Genomic DNA, 21,482 nt, shown 5'->3' on the forward strand with positions numbered 1-21,482 from the left:
TACGCGAGGTAACTTGCTCAGCGGGGACGCCAGACAGACACACGGAACCACTGGTCAGACCCGCTCCTCGCTGGGGGTGCGCCTCACTGAGGGGCGGACCCCGGAGGCCCCCACGGACACGGGGCCTCAGCCGCACGGCCCCAGGCTCTGCACCCAGCAGCCTGAGCGCGCAGAGGGGTTCCTTCCGCCCGGCAGGTCACCCTGGACGCACGTCCCGCCTGCTGTGCACGGCAGGTACACGTGCAGCTGGAGACATTCAGTCTGGGATTTCAAATTTTCCCAAGTCTTTCCCTGCCTTGAAACATTTTAAACAATTACCTAAGATTCTTTTTTTTTTAGGTAAAAATACATTTCATCAGCAAGGGCTGACACAAACTGTTCTGTATTGTTCCCATTCCTCTGAAATGACACAGCCTCTGGCTGCCATGTTCGTGACATCCCTGGTCACGGCCGAGCAAGCAGAGGCAGACTCTCCAGGGAGCAGCGCCGCGCTGCTCACCGTGGACCCACGCGAGCCTTCGAGATCAGCACACTGTAAAAGGCACGTTTCCAAACCCCCGATATGCACTGGCCCATCACACGCGGAACTTGAGAAACACACCACGTCACTAACTAAGGCCAGCCACTTCTCAGCACAACACACAAATGCTGAAAATCGTAAAAATAACTTCATACAAAATGTTTTCATTAAAGAACAGAGTAGGCAGAACAGAACCTTCTGTACAATCTCGCAAATAATTCAGAGGTCCGTTTAGAGGCCCTGCAGCAACCAAGACAGTACGGAGCGGGAGCAGACAGGAGGGGCAGGGTGGGCAGAAGAGCAGGGTGTGCTGGCGGTGGCGGAGGGCAGGGCAGTGTGTACCTTTCTAAAAGAGAGAGCTCTAGCGGGACTAAAGGCCTGCTCTGTACGCTCGAGCCCTTCGATTGTTTCCGTACAGTCAGAGAGGGGCGCGTCCTGCAACAGTAAACTGAGTCGTCAGAGCCCACCAGGCCCGGCTTTGAAACACCGATGAGAGCACAGGATGGAGACAGCCGAGAGCATGCAGCGGAGACAGCCCAGGAGCGAGCGCAGCGGGGAAGGCGGTGCCACGTGCAAACACAGACCCAGAACCGGGAGCACGGCTGGTCGAACCCAGACGATGCAACAGCAGTCCCCTGCGCTGGTGCTGAAAGCGCTCGGTGGCAACATGACTTCCCGAGGTAACTACTTACGCAATCACCTTCACCGTGCCACGAGGTGCAGCCCTTGCACAGAAACGCGTGTAAATGTGCGTCACATTTACAGGAACCCTCTGCGACCACTCCTCCCCGGGCAGCACTTCGCTGAGGACAGCAGTTGTACAAGAGCCGAGGTCCACTGAGCCCACCCGCCTCGAGCACTTTACCCACACACCACGAAAGCCGCGAGCCTGGGCTCCAAGCAGGCTCTGCGGGCGCCGCCCTCACACAGGCATGCGTTCCGTGGAGCGGGCGGAGGGAGGGCGAGGCCGTGGGCGTGCGTGTGCCTGGTCTCCAACTCGAGGAAAAGTGGCTGGGTTATTCCTCACCATGAAGATTTTAACAAAGGTAAGCGGCTGCCTAGAACACTTACCTCGTCATTCTTTCCCAACTTAAAGAGTAATTTTGAAGCAGACGGTCATTAGAGCCACCACCCACAAAGGCCAGAGACACTCTGAGCTCTCACCTGGACCAGGCTCCTGTCCATCACCACACCACACAAAACCTGCGACTGGGGGCCAGCCGTCTTAATGTCCTGCAAGTTCTGCTCTCGAATCTGAGGACGGCAAGAAGGAGAAACACACACCAACAGCACAGAGAAGGCTCGCTGTGGCTGCAAGGCACACCCCGCGGGCGCCTGCCCCAGTCACACACAAGCCGCTCTTCTGTCCCGCCAGCGCCCCAACGGGTCCCGCGTGACACTGCGCCTGCCTGACGGCGCTGGCCCAGCCCACCTGGTAAGCTCCTGAGTCTGAGGGGACGGATTTAGGGCCCATTCCTGACTCTCTGCACCTCCTAGCGGGCCTGGGCAGGCACAGGTTCCTCACCCAACTCACTGACGTGAGAGGAAACACCCCGTGTGCCCATCTTAGGTGCCACCGTGAACACTGGTGGATCTCGTGCTCCAGCACACCAAACACTCACACCTCTTCCAACAAACCCTGCAAGGCAGGGGCACAGGCTGTGCTTGCCGGGAAGAGGCTCTGTGGCTGCCAACTCTGCCCGGCTACGTGAGCACGTGCCAGCTCAAGAATGGGGCCCAAACCGCCCGCTGCTCCCACACCACACCTTGTTAGCACAACAGCAAAGCAGGGCGCAGAGGGGAACTCGGCCATCACGGTGGTGGCAGCCGAAGTCCTCTCAGAGCGAGCACTCCCCCGTCCAACCCGGCCGCCTCCTCCCGCAGTGTCCACCCATCACTGGTGGCAGTCAGTACGCACCTTGTTCCTCATCTCCTGGACCTCTTTTGGGTTTGTGTTCAATGGAACAAACAGGTTAGGGACAGCAGAGGTGGAAGTTCTATGTCCATCCTCTTTAGTCCACTGTAATATCAAGAACAGTTGAAAAGTCAGAATTGTGACAACAGTAAGTGACACCACAGCATCCAGTCTGTCCAACTTATCTCACATCTGGTCATGCACTGAACATCACAGAGGATGAACCAACGCCCACAGCGCCTCTTCACTGAGGTGGCTGGAGACCAGTAATGCTGGAAGCCAGAGTTGTGACCAACTGGCAAGCGCCAGTCAGAAAGCCCAGCTGAAATCCAGGCCACGACATGGGTTACGCCCCGTGACCCCCTCAGACTGGCCACGGGGGACCCTTCAGAGCACATTGGTTCACCGCTCCGAGAGTCATCGACACCAAAGCCGGCTGGAAGCATGAGATGATGAGGTCATGAAAAGCGGTGTGATGCTGCTGCGGGTGAGGGGAGACTCTGTGCGGTGAGGCACGAGCAGGCATCACCAAAGGTCTGCATTAAAATGCACCGCAGCACCAGAACGTACTGTTCACGTAGCTGTATCAACCCAAGATCATTACTGTATGAAGACTATACAGTAGCTGCCTGGTGGAGGAGTTTGGTGATGTCAAATATTTTATATAACTTAATAATTCTGAGTGACACAAAAATGTCCCAAACAAACTTGAAGCGCTCACGAGCACCCCCGGAGGCTGTTTCAGAGATCAGCGCGCATCGCCGGCGCACCGTGCCTGTACTCCAGCGTTTATTTTTGGACCTCCAATCCAGTATGCGATTTTTCATCAAATTCGGTTTTTCAGGCATGAGTAGGCACTGAACACTAAAACGAGCCCATCTTACAGAGCAAATGTTACGCCTTTCAGAATATTTTCCAGAGGCAGTAAGATAGCCATAAATGTGAGACTTTCAAGAAAGCAGCGAGGCTGTCGGATGCTGGGCCGCTGCGCGGCCGCGTGGGATGGACATGAGCCGCGGGTACTCACTGCCGCTATCCTCCCAGGCAGGAATAGCTCCGGCTTCTCAGTAAACATGATTTTAGTCAAAACATTAAAGCAACCACCTCAGAAGCTTCAACATGTTTGAGAACTTAACGACAGTTATAAATTAATATACCAACCTGGGAACACTGCATGGAATGTGTCTTACTCCAGAACAGTAAGAAATAAATTTAAAAGCTGAACAAGGTCTCCCCTTCAATGTACACAGTGACTAAAATACCTACAGTGAGCTAATGTTTTCAAGCTAACAGTAAGTAACGCTCAAAGCTGCTGCTGCACACACACTCTGGAGAAATCCATCACAGGAACTCAGCACTGCGTATGCACACGGTCAGCAGCAAGTTGGTTTTAGGCCCACTCCCTTTAACGAGTAAAATAAATTAAAAACTACACAAATGAAATGAAAAAAAGAAAAGAGGGAGAGAGGGGGAAGAAGGGTGGGAGGGAGCAGGAAGGAGGAGAGACGGGGCCCCGCCATGTTCACGCAGAGCCTGGGCCTCGAGACACGTTCCCCGAGGCGCACAGAGGCTCTCTCCCCAACTGTGCATCAGGAAGACACCAGAACCACCTGGGGAAGACAGAACTTCTTTCTTTTAAAAAAATCTATAAAGTGAGAGACGGTTACAAGGAAGGTAGGAAAGCCCGCTTGGCTTACTTGGTGCCCCTATCTTAGGCCATCAAAGCCGATTTCTCCTAACTCCTACAGAACTAGTCATGCAGAGACGTGTCTGACCCGGCCTCAGTCTCCTCACAGGAGACTCCACTCCAGGGCCTCTCCTGCTCTGACGCAGGGGCCGGTGGACTGGCCAGGGCCAGGGCCAGGGCCAGGGCTGCGCAGGGACGCGGGAGCCCCAGGGCAGTGGAGTATCTGTCAGGACAGCGCTACTCCCGACATGAAGCTCCCTCACAGCGTGTGTCGCGGGCCTGCGCTGCACTTGGGTCATGCCGCACCCAGCAGGAGTCAGAAGACTCACCACCACGGCCGACTACTCACATGCAACAGTCCATGCAGAAGGCAGCTGGCTGAGAGCGTTCGGAGGCTTTGGGACGGCAAGCAGGGAAGGAGGCTAACGAGAAAGGACCAGGGTACGAGGAGAAGTCGCCCATGAGCCACGAGGGAAAACTGCTTAAGAAAACACTGAAGACTTTAAAGAACAGACTTGGGTTAATGACTTAATGAAACAGCTGGAATTTACAGCATTAAAATAACAGGTTATGATTCAACTGCCTTTTTCAAAAGTTCTTCTAACACAATTCGAACTGAATGACAGCTCCTACTTTGAGGTTAATACAGGTGAGTTACGGAGAACTTGTGCTGTGTGCGGAGTTAGGTGACGCTCAGTTACCGAGGAGGGACAATGCATCTTAAGCAGTTTCAAGCAGAGAGAATTACTTGAATTACAGCTACGCCTAAAGTGGATCTGGGTTCAGGCTGAAGAAGGTTAATGAGGGAGGTTCGCTTTAAACCTGGGCCAGGTGGGCTGGGTCCCAAAGCCTCCGAGGCGCCAGCTGCCCGCTCGCTCTACGTCATCTAACTATGAACAGTAAGGTAGGCACAGACCAAGCAGTTGGTAATACAGCTTGGCACGCAGACACCGGACGAGAGAGACTGCAGCAAGGGTTTCACGTGATCGTGTGTAATGTTCGTCCACACCTTAGTCTTCGACTTGGGGCTGCTTCCATTCGGCCCTTCCTCAGAAGCATCCTCACCCCGGCCAGAGTTCAGCCACCTTGTCTTCTCTCGTTGCTGCTTCTGAAAACTGTGTCTGAGAGGCGAGCAAGTGCCCGAGTCACCGTCACTAGCAAAGGGGTAACCCGTGACACTTGCAGGGACCTCCACATCGCTGTGTTTTTTAGATTTCTCTCTCAGAGCAGGGTATCGATATGGGTAGCCAGTTCTGTAACCCTAGGGTCCAAAGAGAGCGAGAGACAGTCAGTATTCCAGATCTCAACACAGAGCTTCACTTTGGAGGACTGTGTGGAAATGTCTCCCACAGCTGAATATAAGCACAGCTATGGTTCAGCAACCCCACTCCTACAAGCATGCCCAAGAGAAACGCAAGCACGTTCACCAAGAGGCAGGAATCAGAATGCTGGCAGCAGAACTCGGCCCAGAGCCCCAGGTGGGGGACACCCAGAAGCCGTCGCCAGCAGAATGGGCAACTGCGGTGCATTCACACAGCAGCGGATTCTCCACCACGAGGCGCAACACCCGGGTGAATCACAAACAGGGTGTGGAGCCCAAGGAACCAAATGTGCAAGAACACAAGTACGATTCCATTTACAAAAAGTGCAAAAAGCAGCAAAACCAGTCTTTGCTGCCAGAAGGCGGGACGGGGCCGCCCCCGGGACGGGGCAAGAGACACAAGGGGGGGCAGGGGCTCTGAGAGCTGCTGGCGTTTTCGATCCGGGTGCTGCTGTGTCAGTTCTTAAGAATCAATAAAGTAAACGCTTAAACAGGCGTACTCTTCTGTGGATACATATCTCAACTGAGCTAAAATTTAAAAACACAATCAGGCTCTACTTGCTGCTGGCCACGGTGCAAGTGACATTAACCAACCTGCTTAATACTTCTTTTTTCTACCTTTTAAATCACAGTTTAAATACACTGATAATCTTTAGGGAAGATCAGCTGGTTCTTGGCAAAATCACTTTACCTTTGAATGTAGTAACATTCGAGTTAAGCTTTAGCGCTGTCTCATGACCATTTACTATGTTTTAAAACACGTCCCCCACGAACTCACGCCTCCTTGCCAGCACCCGGCCCACCACGCCGAGCAGCCTGCCTGCTGATCCCCCAGGCGGCCGGGTACGGGCGCCGTCTCACTCGCCCCCAGCACTCAGCACTGGGAAGCTGTCCCACACGGGCACTACAGTGGGCCCGGAGGCCCCCACCTCCTGGAAAGGCCTTCCCCGGGAGTGAGCAGGACCCGTGACCTGCTTCAAACCAGCAGAATTCAGCAGAGGTGGGGGGACACGTTCCACAGGGCGAGGAGCCCGCTGGAGAGCGCCCTCCCGCCGCGCGGGCTCCCAGGGCGCAAGCTGCCGTGGCTCCCCGGGCCCTAAGAGCCTGAATTCCGCCTGCGACTGAGGGTCTGTTAGCACAGTGTCCACCAGCACAGCCTTCCGATGAGGACCCAGCCGGGCCAAGCCCCGTGCTGAGCCGGGACTCCTGACCCGCACTCATATCCGGACCAGGTCACTCACTGCACCTTCGCAATGAACCATGAGAGAACTGAGATGTGAAAGGGTGGCACAGGGTTCGTCCTGTGAGGTGAGTCCGCGGCCTGCACGGCCCTCGCTGAGGTACTTTAGAAACATCCCTCTCTATTCGAGAACGCTCTCCCCTCTGGGTGCTTCTCCTCTTCGGGGGGCCACCTTCATCAGCAATCACTCCTTTAATACATTCAAAAAAGGGCGGTGACAGTTCCTGAGCGGAGCTGTTGTTTTGCTCCATTGCGTGACTGTCCTCAGGGAGACGGGAAAACGTCTGCAACGGCAGCTTCTCCGTCTACGGGCGCGCTGCGCGGAAGGGTGAGAAGAGTGATGGCTCAGCTGTGAAAGGCCTGTCTTCAGAAAAACACAGGCCTCATTAACTCCAGTTTCCTCTCGCTTAGAGAGACAGGGCTCCTGAGCAATCTCCGTGACTTCAGGATAAACCGCCCAGGACTTCACAGAATTTTATCTTGAGAAGGTAAGGTTTTTTCTTTACCTTCCCCTTTATATACCAAACCAAAACTAAAGGCACTGCTCAGACCTCAGATTTACTACATGGCTCATAGTTAAAAATACAGATTCACTCCCTCTTTGAAAAGGTGGAATTATATCTTGACTGGGAAACAACTTAGCGTTTCTTCCGACTGTATCTGTTAAAATCAAATGTTTCTCATGGTGTGAGAATCTTCCAGCACTCTCTACCCTGCTCAGTTACTGGCAAACACGTACAGCCGATGAGAATGCTAAATTAAAACACAGGCTATGATTACTGATTGCCGCCCAGTTAACCTCTTGTGAACGACACGGCCTTCTAACGCTAAAAACGACCATCAGCGCGCATTAAGGGCACCGAGTAAAGCGCCCCTGCTGTCGTGAACACCACACTTACCACCCTGTCGTTCCGTCTTCCTCCCTATCAAGTGACAGCCACTGCCTGTCTCTCTCCACCTTCCAGAACACGCTGAGTGCACAGACGGGGCGAGCCGGTGTTCCTGCTTTGTCCTCCTCCCTCCCGTCCCCACTAGACTTCTAGGCGTCAGCAGTGAACCATCTAAGCAACTGCCGGAGGAGAGGAGGAGGGCTGTGAGACTGGGCCACCCCAGTGGCCCTCGCCCCGCCAGGCCCTCAGGGCCTCCAACTCCGGACGCAGACGCCTGGGCCACCGCCTCCCCACTCTCAACCCTCCTGCAGGCGTGCCTTTCCCGAGGCCGCTTCTTCGTCTTCTCAGCGAGCTCTGTTCCTCCCGCTGCTCCCTCGACCAGTCCGGCTCCTGCCCGCCCCTGCCCCTGCTGCCGTCACCACGCTCAGCCAGCACACGCACCTCGCGTGCTGGGCTCCAGCTGGGGTCTGCCTGCCCACTGCCCTGGCCAGCCCATGAGCTCCCTGAGGGCAAGCCCTGTGCCCCATTCCTGGCCACAGGCTCAAGAGCCGACCATCAGCTAACGCAATCCGCCTCTGCTGCACAAACGAGCTCAGAAGTTAAGGAAGGCTCTGCTTTCTCTGTGCACTCCTCCCTCGCTGACCGGACCTACTCCTGTGACTACCACTTCAGGCAGTTAACCGCCAGCTCTCCCTTTCAGCAGTCGACACTCTCCTAAGTCTGAAGAAGTTTAGTGAGAAGACACTTAGCAGCCTCACCCAGATCTGTTCATTCTTCTTGTCCCAAGATCTTCGGGAAGGTTACACTTCCTGCGCCCAGAAGCCAGCCATCCCGTCTGTGGCCTGGCCCAACAGTCGGGACTTTCTCATGTGAAGCTGGCCACACGGGAGGACACCAGCCCTTCCGAAGGCCCCTCTGCCCCACACGCCCGTAGCGGGGCCTTCCCTGCACCCCCTGACGTCCGTGGCGGCAGCACGGGCTCTCTCGGGCTCCACCTGCAGCAGGAAGAGGGCCCCGCTTCAGAGCCAGCTGTCTAATGACGCGGTTGCTTCGACCTTAGGCCCCCGAAGGGCCTTGTTGTGATATGTAAAGAAGCTGGTAAGATCGGAGACGGACCTGAAGGCAGGGGCCCGGCCCCACTGCTGTGTCGTCAGTCCCAGCGCTCCTGCTGCGGAGGCCTTCCGCTCCCGGCTCAGCCGGCCACGCTTCTGCCCACTCCGAGGCCGCCTGCAAGCACAGTCTTCTACCCGAAGCCTCCTCCCTGATCCCCACAGAAGGAAGAAAGCCCTCACCACAGCCCGGCAGACCACACCCTGCGTGTGTTATCCTGGCGCTCCCATCACCGGGGAGGCCCCCCGGTCACGGCTCCTGCACCCCACTGGGCTCCACGGCCTCCCGTAAGCAGGAGAGGGCCTCCGGCAGAAAGCGGCAGCAAAGTCCCTGGAGCACGGCAGTCAGGTCCCAACAGTTAGAACTTACTGTCCAAACAAGCAAACAGAAACACCTGGCTGCCTGACTCAGGAAGCCTCCGCTCGACAGCCTGCCTGCGGGCGGTGGGGACTGAGCAGAGGCAGCCACGTGAGGAGCCCGTTACCCAGCAGAGCAGACTGTTCTCTGTGCTGGTCCCCACAGTCCAAACAAGGCTACTTTTAAAGAACAAAAGGAGAAAAGAAACTCTCGCCTCTATTTAATCACTATTTAGCGCAGAGGTTAAACCGCCCTGGTGCTGCCTCATGACTTCTGAGGGGGACAGCGCCTGACGCTGTGTGAAGGCGGCAGTTTCACAAGACGACTTCACTCGCTAAAAAGACACGGACGCTTGTGCTGTTAGGAGGAAAGCTTCATCATCGAGTGGGGCAACATTCTTACCAGATTATCGAGCATCCGCATGAGGGCTTCAAACTCCTGCTCACCAATCTGCCACTGGGGAGTTGACCCGCTGCCCTCCGCGGCCGGAGACCCAGCGGGGCGGGACTTGGCTTTGTACTTCTCGGGATCCAGGAGGACTAAGTTGTCTGGCCCTCCTGCACTGGCCAGAGTGCGAACCTTTTCCAAAACAAGCAAACACTACAGTTGGCATTCCTTACTGAGCAAGCAGGTCAGAGGACTATGAGAGATCACTTCAAAAGAAATGCAGGTTTCAAAAGAAATCATCAGAGTATAAGAATAAAAAATGTTAAGTGGATATTGGTAGGCCAATCACAAGGTTATTTTCAGGTTTTCTTTGGCATGAAAAATACTGGCCACTCCACTCATACCTGGAGGAAAAATGGGAAAACAGAGCACCGTTCAAGGTCGTAGGAAGGAGACTGGGGGCTGCATTACCAACCAGACGCAGGTCAGAGCGACCGTGAGGAGAGCATGAACCTGGGGTGGGGCAGCCCTGGCATCAGCAGCACTCACGGCGATGAGACCGTGGCGAGTCTCTACCTCTCTGTGTCAACTTGTTCGAAAGGAGTGCCGAGAGGGTCAAGTGAAACACCATGTGCCAGCTTACACAAAGGCCCTGACGCCAGGGCTAGTGCACACTAGTGCTCCACGAATGGAAGTGACTTACGAATTTGAAAAATAAAAAGTGAGAAATGAAAAGCCCATGGTCATCTGCCAACTTAAACCAGTGAAGTGGCATTTTCCAGAAGCAGGAGCTCACTCCTGGCAGAGAGACTGCTCAAAGGCCACTCCTGCAAAACAAGCAGCAAGAGGCTACGAGGACCCCCACACCTGCACACACGACCAGCGGGCGGGGCGGCCACCACCCACCTGGATCTCACACGCAACCACGAGGTTATGGATGTAATAGAAGGCCTCCTCCACACTCTCGCCAGCGGACACCAGCCCGTGGTTCCGGAGAATGAGGACCTGAAGGAGGAAACGTGAAGGCTCTGTGGACCCAGAGGCAACAAGACGCACACGTTCTCCTCCTTTCTTCCATAAATTTAAATACCACATTAGATGCGCACTGACCTTGCTTTTAGGCCCCAAATTTTTCTGAATTAAAACTTTTTCTTCCTCATCAACCAGAATCCCATGATAATCATGATAAGCCACTTCTCCAAGGGAAAGTGCCTCTGGGGAGATTGGCAAGAGGCCGCACTTCATCGCAGAGACCTGGAGAGCAAAGGGACACCACAGGTGACCACAAGTCAGGGGCTACACGCCGACGGTGACACAGTGAGTTCTCCCCTTGAAGAAATGAGAGGGAATGTCCTTCACCTGCTCTCTATTCAGAACTAGATGAACCATGAACTCAAGAAAAACCTCACTTCTGGGCTCACTACCAATCTACATTTAAAAATCAAAGCCACCACGCTGTCAAGGAGGGCCTCAAAAGAAACTTCACATCTTTCTGGATTTGTCCCACACTGATCATGAAGGCCAAGTGAGCTCGGATTTAATGATAAGATGAGCCCTGGCCGACTGCGAGGAGGGACAAAGGCTTCCTCTGAATGAGGCGTCTCTGAAGTGCGGCAAGGTCTGTGTGCACTTTTCATCTGAGGTTGTAGGTGAGACGGAGATACCTGAAAACCAGGTAAAAGCAAATGTCTGAAAGCTGCAGGGCCACCACATTGTGCGATTTCTCTGCACTTACCTAAGCAAAACCTTCAAGTGTCCACGTAGCCCACTTGCCTTCCTTAAGTCCCCAAACTGACTTCAGACTAGGCTAATTTTAAAGGTCTTCCATTTAGACTAACAGGCTCCAGAGATTCAAATAATATACGTGTAAATGTAACAAGTCTATACAGAAAAGCTAACCTAAAAAGGCACTGCCACAGAAAAGGCAATACCGTATTTAATTCCTTTCCAAGTATCAGCCTTTCCATAAGGAGAAATTTCCTTATAAAGTAAAGGTTATGTTGATAAATTTCAAAACAAATTACATGCTAGCTAACAGTAGTAACCATATCCTCAAAGGTACCTCTAATGGTTCTTTAAAATACATGGATTTCTTTTGTGGGGGAGGGGGCACACTCCTCTGAGGTTGGAAAAGCATGCGTTATTTTAGGGAAAAAATCACATCGCTTGGAGAATGATGTATCTAATAACACTGATGCTGACATCAAGGACCACAGCTTCAAAGTAAAACACACAAACCAGACCTAACATTCATCCAAACCACCCAAGATCTGTGACATTAAAACGCCAAAACAGACTAAAATTCAGTACTACTTAATCAATGAGGTCATCTGCCAAACAAGCCTAGAAAGTCACTCAAGCATAAAGCTGTGGTAAGAAGCAATTCTAGACAGTTCTAGAGTGTTTCGCTGTCACAAACCTGCACCAACAAGCAGAAAGTGCACTTTCACACCGAGGGTCTGGGCCTCAGGGTGGCCTGTCTGCACCGGAAGGGCCCGGCTCGGTGGCCAGAACGGCAGGCCCCCGGTGAGCTCTGGGCTCGGAGGCCAAGCCCCCTCACAGCCGCACCGTCCGTGCCCTCCTCCCCCTGCCTGCTTCTTACCCTCCCCAACCACGACGCAGCCCGGGTTCCGCCACCGCCAGGCAGACCGCTTTGGGGAGGCTGGCCAGGTTGGTGTCTAGGCCTCCACCTCTCCATCGCATGCCTGGCTCCCTCCCCAAGCCCGTCAAGCACGCCCAAGTCTCCCGCATCCCACTAACCCTTCCCTGAGCCCAGAGCAGCCTCTACCCGCCCCGCCACATCTCCCACCTCCCTGCTTTCCTTCTGCGCCCCCCAGTCTTCAGCCCACCAAAATCTGACTTCCACCCGTACCTTCATTTTCTAACTGTTAAGTCTTAAGGACGTTTTCAGACTTACGACAGGCTTTTCAAAATTAGATAGTAAATGGACTCCTTAAAAATATATATATTCTTCTAGAAAAGTCAAACATGGTGAGCAAAAAGAATTTTTTTTTAAATTCAACAAAATGAGGCTTATGGACTCGTCGCAGCAAGAGAGAGCAATTCAGAGGAAGCGTGAAGCGCGGCTCAGGGGACAGCTTTCATGCGGAAGCCCGTCCAGGGCAGCACTCACCGCAGCCCCTGCCGGCGTGTGGATGTGCACAACACACTTCACGTCCGGCCGTGCAGCGTAAATTGCAGAATGCAGCGTGAAGCCAGCCTGATTGACCCCCAGGTTAGTGCTTCCACGATCTACTACATCTCCTTGTAGGTTGATTTTAACCTGGAATAAGAAAGCAACATTTCTAAATCTCAAGAGGATTTCAAGTTAACCTAACTGGAAATTACTTAAACCAGTAACGTTACAACTAATTTTAAAGGTTTCCGCCTGAGTTAATCACACAGAACACAGACTTTTCCCTCTTTCTTGGGTTTTATATGTCTGGTGGGAGTAGATAGTATTTAATTACCTAATATGACCCCCACACACAGATGCCCAAGCAGAGAAGGACATTCTTACCAAACTGGATGCAGTCACTTCACTGTAGAGAAGTCCAAACGGTACGATGAGGAAGTGTTCCTGCTCAGAGCTCACTCTGGTCTGTGGGGAGAATTACTGAGTCAGCTCCAAAATCCTACTGCAGTTACCTGCATCTCTTTCAGCTACAAACTCATGGGGCTTTTTGTGAGCCTTAAGTGAGCTCCATAGGAATGCACTTAAATTCAGTGCCTGTCACAAAGCTAAGAGGTATTTAAACCTTCCTATCATGATGCTGCAGTAACTATCAGGTACACAAAGTGCGTCCTGATCACATTCAAGGTAATTTATAAGATTATTTATGATGAAGAACCATCTGGTGGCTACCAAACCAGTATCGTGTGCAAAAAGGAGTTCCTCCTCAGGTGTGTAGTGATGGAAAGTCAAAACTTACTTTCTAAAAGTCAAGACGGTTTCCTTGTAAGTACTCAAACCCTGTGAGACAGTGAATAATCATTAACCATGACAACCGAGAGACAGTCCTTCCTTACCACCTGATAAAAGTCTCTGCACACCACACCCTCTCCCCTGGCTTGTTTCTGTCTTCCACAGTACACTCTTCTCTCTACACTTCATTCAAGACAGATCTGACACATATTACAGAGCTGGGCTGGACACTAGCCATACAGCGGGAACAAGAGTCCTGCCCTCACAAAAATTAAGTCTGATTTTTTATTATGATTTTTGGATAAACTTAAAAGACTTCAAAAACTATCAGGTTGGAACACTACTGGCAGAAGAATTCTAACTAGAGTCGGGTAAGTGGAATTCACTGTTTACTGAAAAGGCCTCATGGTGTTTAGTCCAGCTTTCTAACCAGCAGGATGACTTCCTCTGCAGAGGCCCAAAGAGAAACACACACGGAGCCTGCCTGGACAGCTGCAGTGACGGGGACGCTCACTACGTCCCCACGTGGCCTGCCCACTTCTTCATGCAGCAAACAGCCGCTGAGGCCTGCAACACCCTGGGTGCTGGGGCACAGCAGTGAACAGGGAGCAGCTGGAGAGACCTGACCATCGAGAGGCGCCCTCCCCTGGCTCTGCTGCGCTTGGCGGAGCGGACCCGAGTCTGGCTAGGTAACACCCCTCATCTCCTGTCTCTGCAACCACAAATGTGGCTTTTTGGGTTATGAGTTTATTTATTTGTGTTTGTTTCTTTGGATTCCACACATAAATGAGGTCATGCAATATTTGTCTTTCTCTGACTTATTTCATTTGGCATAATGCCTTCACGGGATATCCATGTTGCTGCAAATGGAGAATTTCCCTGTTTTTTTATGGTTGAATAGTAAACTGCTGGCTGTGTGTATATATGTCTTGATCTGTGTATACCTACACACACAGAGATGTCCACATATGCGTGAATGATAAAATCGCTTTTCCTCTGTACTCATCTTGGTAGAGACCTTGCCGTCTCCACGTCTCGGCTGTTGTAAACAAGCGTCACTGGCCATGCAAGTGTACGTGATTATTCAGGATAGTGGCTTTGTTTTGTTCAGACACATGCCCAGAAGCAAGACTGCTGGTTCATATGGTAGTTCTGTTTTTAATTTTTTGAGGAACCTCCATCCTGTTTGTCATAGTGGCTGCACCGACTTACACTGCCACCAACAGTGCAGTCTCCTTTCCTGGCGAGCATTTGCTAGTTCTTACCTTTTTGTTAAAAGCCGTTCTCTCAGGTGTGAGATGGTATCTCCTTGTGGTTCTGATTTGTAATTACCCAATGATTTGTAACATTGATTTCCCTGTCATGTGCCTATCGGTCATTTGTAAACCTTTGAATAAATATCCATTCAGTTCCTTACCCGTATTATAATTTGATTAACTGCCATTGAAATGTATGTTTTTAAAAAATACAATCTCAGCATTAACCCCTTATCTGACATGTGATCCCTTTCATTTTGCCAGCTGCTTCTCCTCCGCTAGAAGCGGAAGCCACTCAGTCTGACGGAGTCCCTCCCGTTTACGTCTGATCTTGCCGTCTGCGCTCTAGGCGTCACACACAGTCCCACACACACACAAAACGAAACAAAAACACTTCCAAGATCAATGTCCAGAAAAGCTTTCTCTATATTTCCTTCCAGGAGGTTTACTGTTTGAGGTCTTACATTAGGCCTTTAATCTCTCTTGAATTAATTGATGTGAGTGGTGTGAGACACAAGCATAGATTCCCTTTATTTCTGCCTTCAGTTTTTTATTAACGTCTTACAGTTTCCAGCGTAGACATCTTTCGCGTCCTTGGTTAAATTTATTCCTACTTTGTTTATTGTTTTTATGCTATCATAAAGGGACTGTTTTCTTCCTTTTTCAGTTGTTTGGAAATGCAACTAATGCAAATACCACAGATTCTGCACGTTGACTTGGTGTGTGCAACTCCCCTGAATCGCTGATGGGATCCCAAGGTTTTGGTGGAGTTCAGGTCTGCTGGTTTCCTACTGGCTCTGTCCGGGTGGTCTGGTCATTGCTGCGAGCGGTCACTGCACTGCTTCTCGTTTCTCCTGCGAGTTTGGGTATTTGCTTTACCTCATTAGGTGTGAAATCCAACAGCTGAGTTGTGTTTGTGAACGGTTATCTTGTAAAGGCATGTAATTAAAGTCTTTACCTTTCTAAAATTTTAAATTTTATTTTTTGCAGGGAAAAAAAAGCTCTCTCACACAAGCAGAAATCTGTCTCTAGTGTACAGCACAGAACAGGCTCTACACCACCCCCTCCCCAGTTTAGTTCTTAGACACCTGACCCTGTTCTGTCTCCTCCAAGCCATCTCCACGCAGAAGCACACTGTAACTCGATCCACAGTCTCGGAAGACCTGAGTTAAAATCCTGGCTCTGCCAGAACTGACTGTGCTGCTCTGGGGACCCTAGGCTCCTGGTCTCCTTACCCACAAAGTGGGGATGAAAGGGGCTTACGTTCACAATGAAGTTCTCAACAAATGTCGTTTCCCGACTGTTACTACCGTTGGTGGCTGCGGGAAGGCGACTTCTGTGATGCCCATTGTCTGAAAGTCCCCACTGTCCAGGTCTCTGCTCGTCCCAAGTTGTTCCAAAAGTATACGTGTTTCGACCTTTCCCCCAAACATCTCCCCGTTAATTGTAAGTTAGCCAGGTTTTTTATTTCTAAAGCCAGTTCTTTTATTTAAAAAGTAAGCTGATCTTTTTAATTATATAAATTAAAACTATGCAAAATTCCCCAATTCACAAACTGGGTCAAAACAAAACTTAAACAAAGAATTACTCTGTGTATTTACTGACTAGGATGAAGAAAAATAAGGTTGAAAATAGCTGAAAATTAAATGCCAAGTACTTTTCCTTGTTTTTAGTTTTTATTTTGAAACATACATGTAGAAAGTATTTAGAAGGTATATGCACAATTTAAGTATAATAATAAATCAAACACCCTTTTACCTTTCAACCAGATTTAGAAACAAAATAAATCTCATTCTTCTGGAGCTGTTTCTTCCCTCGCAATAACCCAGACGTAACCACTATCCTGTGTTAAGCATTTTCTTTCTTTTCTTTACAGTTTTATCTTACATATATTCATCCCTAAGTAACATAGTGCTTAACTTTTATCTGTTTATAAACATCATGTAATTAGAATCATACTGCATGTATTTTTCAGTGTTTTTTTTTAAAGCAATGCTATGGACATTTTGCACCTGTCTCCTAGTGCACATATGCAAGCTCCTTAGGGCAAGAAACTAGGCGGTGAAGCCAAGTTATTCTCCAAAGAGACTAATTAAATGCACACTCCTGCTGGTAGCCTATGACGGTTCTGTGCCTCCACAACCATCTTTTCTAAAATTAAAATCTGGTGTCTGTGAAATGGTATCCACTGTGGCTTTAACTTATAACTTCCTGGTGACTAATGAGCTGAGCAGCATTTCATTTCTTCTTCCTCTTCAGCTTCAGATTTTACTCCACCAACAACTTTTCGTTTTCATAGGGACGTACTGCCTTTTAAACCTTCCACAGGCTGGGCAGCCAACACCCCTCTTCAGGGAAGGGCGGGACCAGAAAACAGACACTGGCAGCTAACGTTAGACTATAACTGCTGTTCACTGCTACTGGGGCCTCACTGTGTAAGACTGCACAGTAAATCTTCTCAAATTTTTGCTGAAATGCTCACAGGAAAGCTTACAGCACAACCAGTGCCACACATGCTTTGTGAAATCAATATTCTTGATTTGTTTTCTTCTTGATTTTGGTCTTCTCTGAGTTTTCTATTTCTCAGTATTCTTCTTTCAGCTCATCCGACTTGCTTTTGCTTTCAGAAAGCACTCCTGTTCAATCCACAGGCAAGAACGTGCTGCTGCTCTGCTGCTGCCTACACACTCTCCTACCTTCCTCAGGCTAGAAAGTCCGTCTACAGTATTCTTTTGTTCTTTATTGAAACAAAGAAAACTTTCTTGCTGCTAGGATCGTCCTCATGTGGGGCTGAGATGTCGGCAGGGACCACCCCGGTGCCATCCTCAGGGCGCACACCCCAGCTGGGCGTCTCCACGGGAGCACCAGAAATGCAGGATGTGAATGTGATATTAAGACTCTCAAGTTTTTTCATTATGATAGATAATGCTACAATATATTTATATATCATGTTTCTTTCTTTGACTTACTTCCTTAACATATATTTCCAAGAGTGAACTTAACAGATCCGCATATTTTAATGGAAAAAGCATAAAATGTACAACTTTCTGAATCTGAAGCAAAAAGAACAAAGTGCAAAATACCACTGTAAAATGGAAAGAGAGGAGGACACGTCCCCGCTGGACCAGCACTGGTCGCACTGTGTGTCTTCCCATGTCTAATGCCCCTGCTCTGTGTACAAGGAAGAAACTCTAACGTCACAGATCTTAAGGTCACTCTGAACGCCAGTTACACCCAACTGGGTGTCTCTGGCAAAGATCCCTATCCCATGTCCCCAAAAGCGCAGGACACTGGTCACAAAGGCGGGCTCCAGACCACCACCTCAGACGTTAGCGTCCCTTGGAGTCCAGAACGGAGCTGAATCCAACATTCCACTGACACCAAGAGGCCCTGAGGGATGGAAAGGCCTTGCCATTAGCTAAGTGCCCCGAAGAGAGGAAGCCCTGCTTGCATGCTAACGGGACGTCGCCCAAAGCGTCTCTAAACCCAGTGCACTCTTAAGACAGTGATGTAACTCAGACAATCCTCTCCAATCCTCCAGCACTGCTAACACTCTAAAATCCCTTTAGCAGAAAAAATGCCTACTGCCCTCTTTCAAAACCGGGCACAATGACCTGTTAGCACTATTTGGTTGCACTGACAAATATTGTTAATATTTCTTTTCCATTAAGTCTGCATGATAACATCTAGATTGTGAAACCAAAAAAAAAAAAAAAAAAAAAAAGGATGCATAAATAGTTTAAAACTTTTTTCTTCCCCTAAGATTCTCTAGTTTACAGATATAAGAAATATTTTTAACAACTTGAATTTCTTTTTTACTCAGCGTTAAGTCCCAAACAGATCACTTACAGAAAAGTAAACCTGAATTAACGTTTTAATTCTGCCAAGTCCTAAATAATTAAAGGGGAAAAAATTACCAATTTAACCAATTCAAACTTACTTAGATAGCACTCATAACAGGACTAGTAGCGAACAACACTTTAAGAGTTCCAAAGAATGTGAGACTGTCATTAAAGCCAAGGGTTACACTTCCAATCACAGCTGTAACATTTTCAAGGAACTAATTTTTAGGCAACCACTCACACTGTATCTCTCCATGGAGCATGCTGTCAAGTAAACTTAGCCACAGGGGCCAGTGACTTTCAAGAAGCCACGAGGAAGAGAGCCAGCACTGGTGGTCGGCTAACTGGACCCACTGACCAAATACCAAAAGTCACCATAGAGACCCTGTATGATAACTTTACTGGAGCAGAATATCAGTTCAACTGGAGATTTCGCTCCATCATTCCATCCAAGAGTTCACCGTGTGCCTACTCTGTGTCCAGAGCAGTAACTGGTCCTGGGGATACACACAGAGGCTCCCTTCCTGGAGCTGCTGTGGACGACATGGAGACGGGAGACAGGTAGTGTACAGTGTGGCTGAGGGTGACTCTGGGGGGGAATAAAGCAGGTGTGCTGGGGTGGGGGCAGCATTCTACAGCAGGACAGTGAGGACACGACAGGCTCGGGTCTGCATTTTGAAAGGTTAGCCTCAGCGGCAGCGCAGAGCACACACAGGGGAGGATGACACGGTGTCTCTGGCAGAGATCCCCGTCACGGCAGAAGACAGGGCACTGGCCACAAAGCTGGGCTCCAGACCACCACCTCAGAGGGTCAGCCTTCCTTGGAGTCCAGAACAGAGCTGAACTAGGCATCGCTGGTCATGAGCCCACGTGTGAAAAGCACCTCCCACGTGTGTGTTGAGTACGGAGAAAAAGTAAAACAATCTCAACAGCTGTTAATGCTGCTTATCTCAAGGGGACTAAGAGTACCGGCAGGGTCATGGCTTCTTCAGACACCTGTGCAAGGTGCGCTTGCTACAATCAGCAGGCACAATATTAATATTTTTAAATAACCAATAAAATTAATTAAATTAAAAAATAGAGATTGTATCGAGTTTTAAAGTCCAAGGAAGGAAGCAGTTCAAAGAAAGAGGCCACCTCCACAAGAAAGGAGAGGGGACAGGAGGGGAGGGGAGGCGAAAGCTAGAAAGATGACAACGCATTAGGAATCTAAAAAGGCGGGAGGGGAAGGAATCCCAAGCCAGGAAACAAACTCTGGCCTGTAGGCAGGAGGCAGGACAACCTAAGAGGTGGCGGGAGTATAAAATGGGTACAGACATCAGTAAAGAGCCCCCTTCTCTCTGTGACATGACACGGTCATCTGCTGGGAGGAGGGGGTCAGCAGTTTCCAAGAAAGTAGAGGCAGCAGGGAAGCGTCAGTGAGCATGTAAGAGGCGTCCAACAGTGGCCAGGCTGTCCTGGGGATCCACCTGAGACAGGCTGTGCCTCTGCGGAGAGAGCCAGCGGGCTCTGCTGTGAAGCCCTCCGCAGCGGGATGTGGCTGCTCAGGTGCAGGGAGGAGCGATGCCTTACTGGCAGAGGGCTACTGAAACGACGGGCCACGAAACCCAAGCGGGGCAACGCAGGGAGAGGAGGCGGGCTGGTGGGCCGAGACGCGGAAGGGAAGATCCACCAAGGCAAGGCCCGTCCCCTTCAGTGAAATAACCCCAGAGTCAGCACCACGCTGGGTACAGAGCAGTCAGTATTTAAAGCTCATTGCAGGGACGAGCCAAAGAAAACAGAGGCCCTGATAATGCTGAAAAGTAGTGAAAACTGGATTAGCTGAAGGAAAAAAGTAAGTGTAAGACACAGACTTTGGTCAGAGTAAGAAAGAAAACATTTTCACTCATGGCTTTTCAGGCATAAAGAGAATTTTAGGAACTGTCTATAATTTAGTAAGCACATTTATTAGGTTAGCATGTAAGAAAGGAAGTTTTTAAAGAACTACCGCTCTCAATTTTTAATTCAAACAGGCTAATTTTCAGATTACTGCATTCTGCAGTCAGGAGTGAAAAGGAAGGTGTTCCAAGATCTGCTTCCGCTCAGCCAAACTCCCTCTTCTCCTGAGCGGAAAGAGGCGGTGGTGCCAGACACACGGTGCCCCATTTACCGTTCAGTTACTGCTCCCTCAGTACTCACTGTGATGTGATTGTAGATAAGCTGCGACCATCCAAAGAGATCCGCTAGTCGGTAAAGGGCCGCCAGTTTACACCGCAATAACTTCTCCCCTTTGTCATAGGCAATAGAATCTGATCCTCTAAGGTCATTCACAGGAGTCACCATACCGAGACCTGAAATAAAGAAAAACAAGGCTCAAAGATTTAATATTCCTTATCAAATGTAAATCAAATAACGGTTGAGATATTAATCATCCCATAAAAGGTCATAAGGTAACTCTCCAAAACATCAAAGACTATTTCATAAAGACCATGTTCCCGCACGTTAACATAATTAAGTGAGAAATCAATACCAAAAAGGCAGCAAATGTGTGAGCTGTGGCTCAAAGCAACACCTAGAAGGGAATTTATAGTATTAAATACGTATTAGAAGGAAGGGTTTTAAAAAATGATCTAGGTTTCTACCTTATTGAAACTAGAAGAGGCTTAGCAAAGTTCCAAAGTAAGAAAAAAGAAACTATACAGATAAAAACAGCAATCAAACAGAAAAATACAGAAAATCTGGTTTAATCTTGAAAATATTAACATCAAAATAAAATAATGGAATGAAAAACAAAACAAAATGAAATAGAATATACCTCTCGCCAGACTCATCATAAAAACGCACCAAAGAAAGAAATGGCCAACATGGAGAAGCAGAGAGGGACAGCGCTGCCACCCCACAGACACTAAAAGGGTAATAACGGAGTAGCAAGAACATCCATGCCAGCGACCCCTGAACTTAGATGAAACAGACAACGTCCTTGAAAGACATCAGTAACCAGAGCTCACTCCAGAAGAAACAGACACCCTAACCAGCCCCATTGCCACTACGCT

At 49.8% G+C, this 21,482-nt stretch overlaps 1 protein-coding gene and 1 pseudogene across 11 annotated transcripts in view; both read right to left on the reverse strand.

The window, feature by feature from the left end:
- ADD1 (adducin 1) overlaps positions 1–21,482 on the reverse strand; it is a 74,812-nt gene that overhangs the window by 10,144 nt on the left and 43,186 nt on the right. For 4 of the 11 annotated variants that reach the window (XM_074351438.1, XM_074351439.1, XM_074351447.1 and 1 more), the window contains exons 4-13: positions 20,629–20,780; positions 12,948–13,028; positions 12,561–12,710; positions 10,538–10,681; positions 10,334–10,432; positions 9,443–9,619; positions 5,039–5,383; positions 2,439–2,540; positions 1,685–1,774; positions 863–955 (exon numbers count right to left, since the gene is read on the reverse strand). In XM_074351438.1, the coding sequence (XP_074207539.1) occupies positions 863–955; positions 1,685–1,774; positions 2,439–2,540; positions 5,039–5,383; positions 9,443–9,619; positions 10,334–10,432; positions 10,538–10,681; positions 12,561–12,710; positions 12,948–13,028; positions 20,629–20,780 (1,433 nt within the window). The remainder of the gene's footprint in view (positions 1–862; positions 956–1,684; positions 1,775–2,438; positions 2,541–5,038; positions 5,384–9,442; positions 9,620–10,333; positions 10,433–10,537; positions 10,682–12,560; positions 12,711–12,947; positions 13,029–20,628; positions 20,781–21,482) is intronic. The other 7 variants (XM_074351440.1, XM_074351455.1, XM_074351441.1 and 4 more) reach the window with 4 other exon arrangements.
- On the reverse strand, positions 13,971–20,761 carry LOC123618191 (ASNSD1 upstream open reading frame protein-like; annotated as a pseudogene).

This window comes from Camelus bactrianus, chromosome 2 (genome assembly GCF_048773025.1).
Source record: "Camelus bactrianus isolate YW-2024 breed Bactrian camel chromosome 2, ASM4877302v1, whole genome shotgun sequence".
Taxonomy (NCBI): Eukaryota; Metazoa; Chordata; class Mammalia; order Artiodactyla; family Camelidae; genus Camelus; species Camelus bactrianus.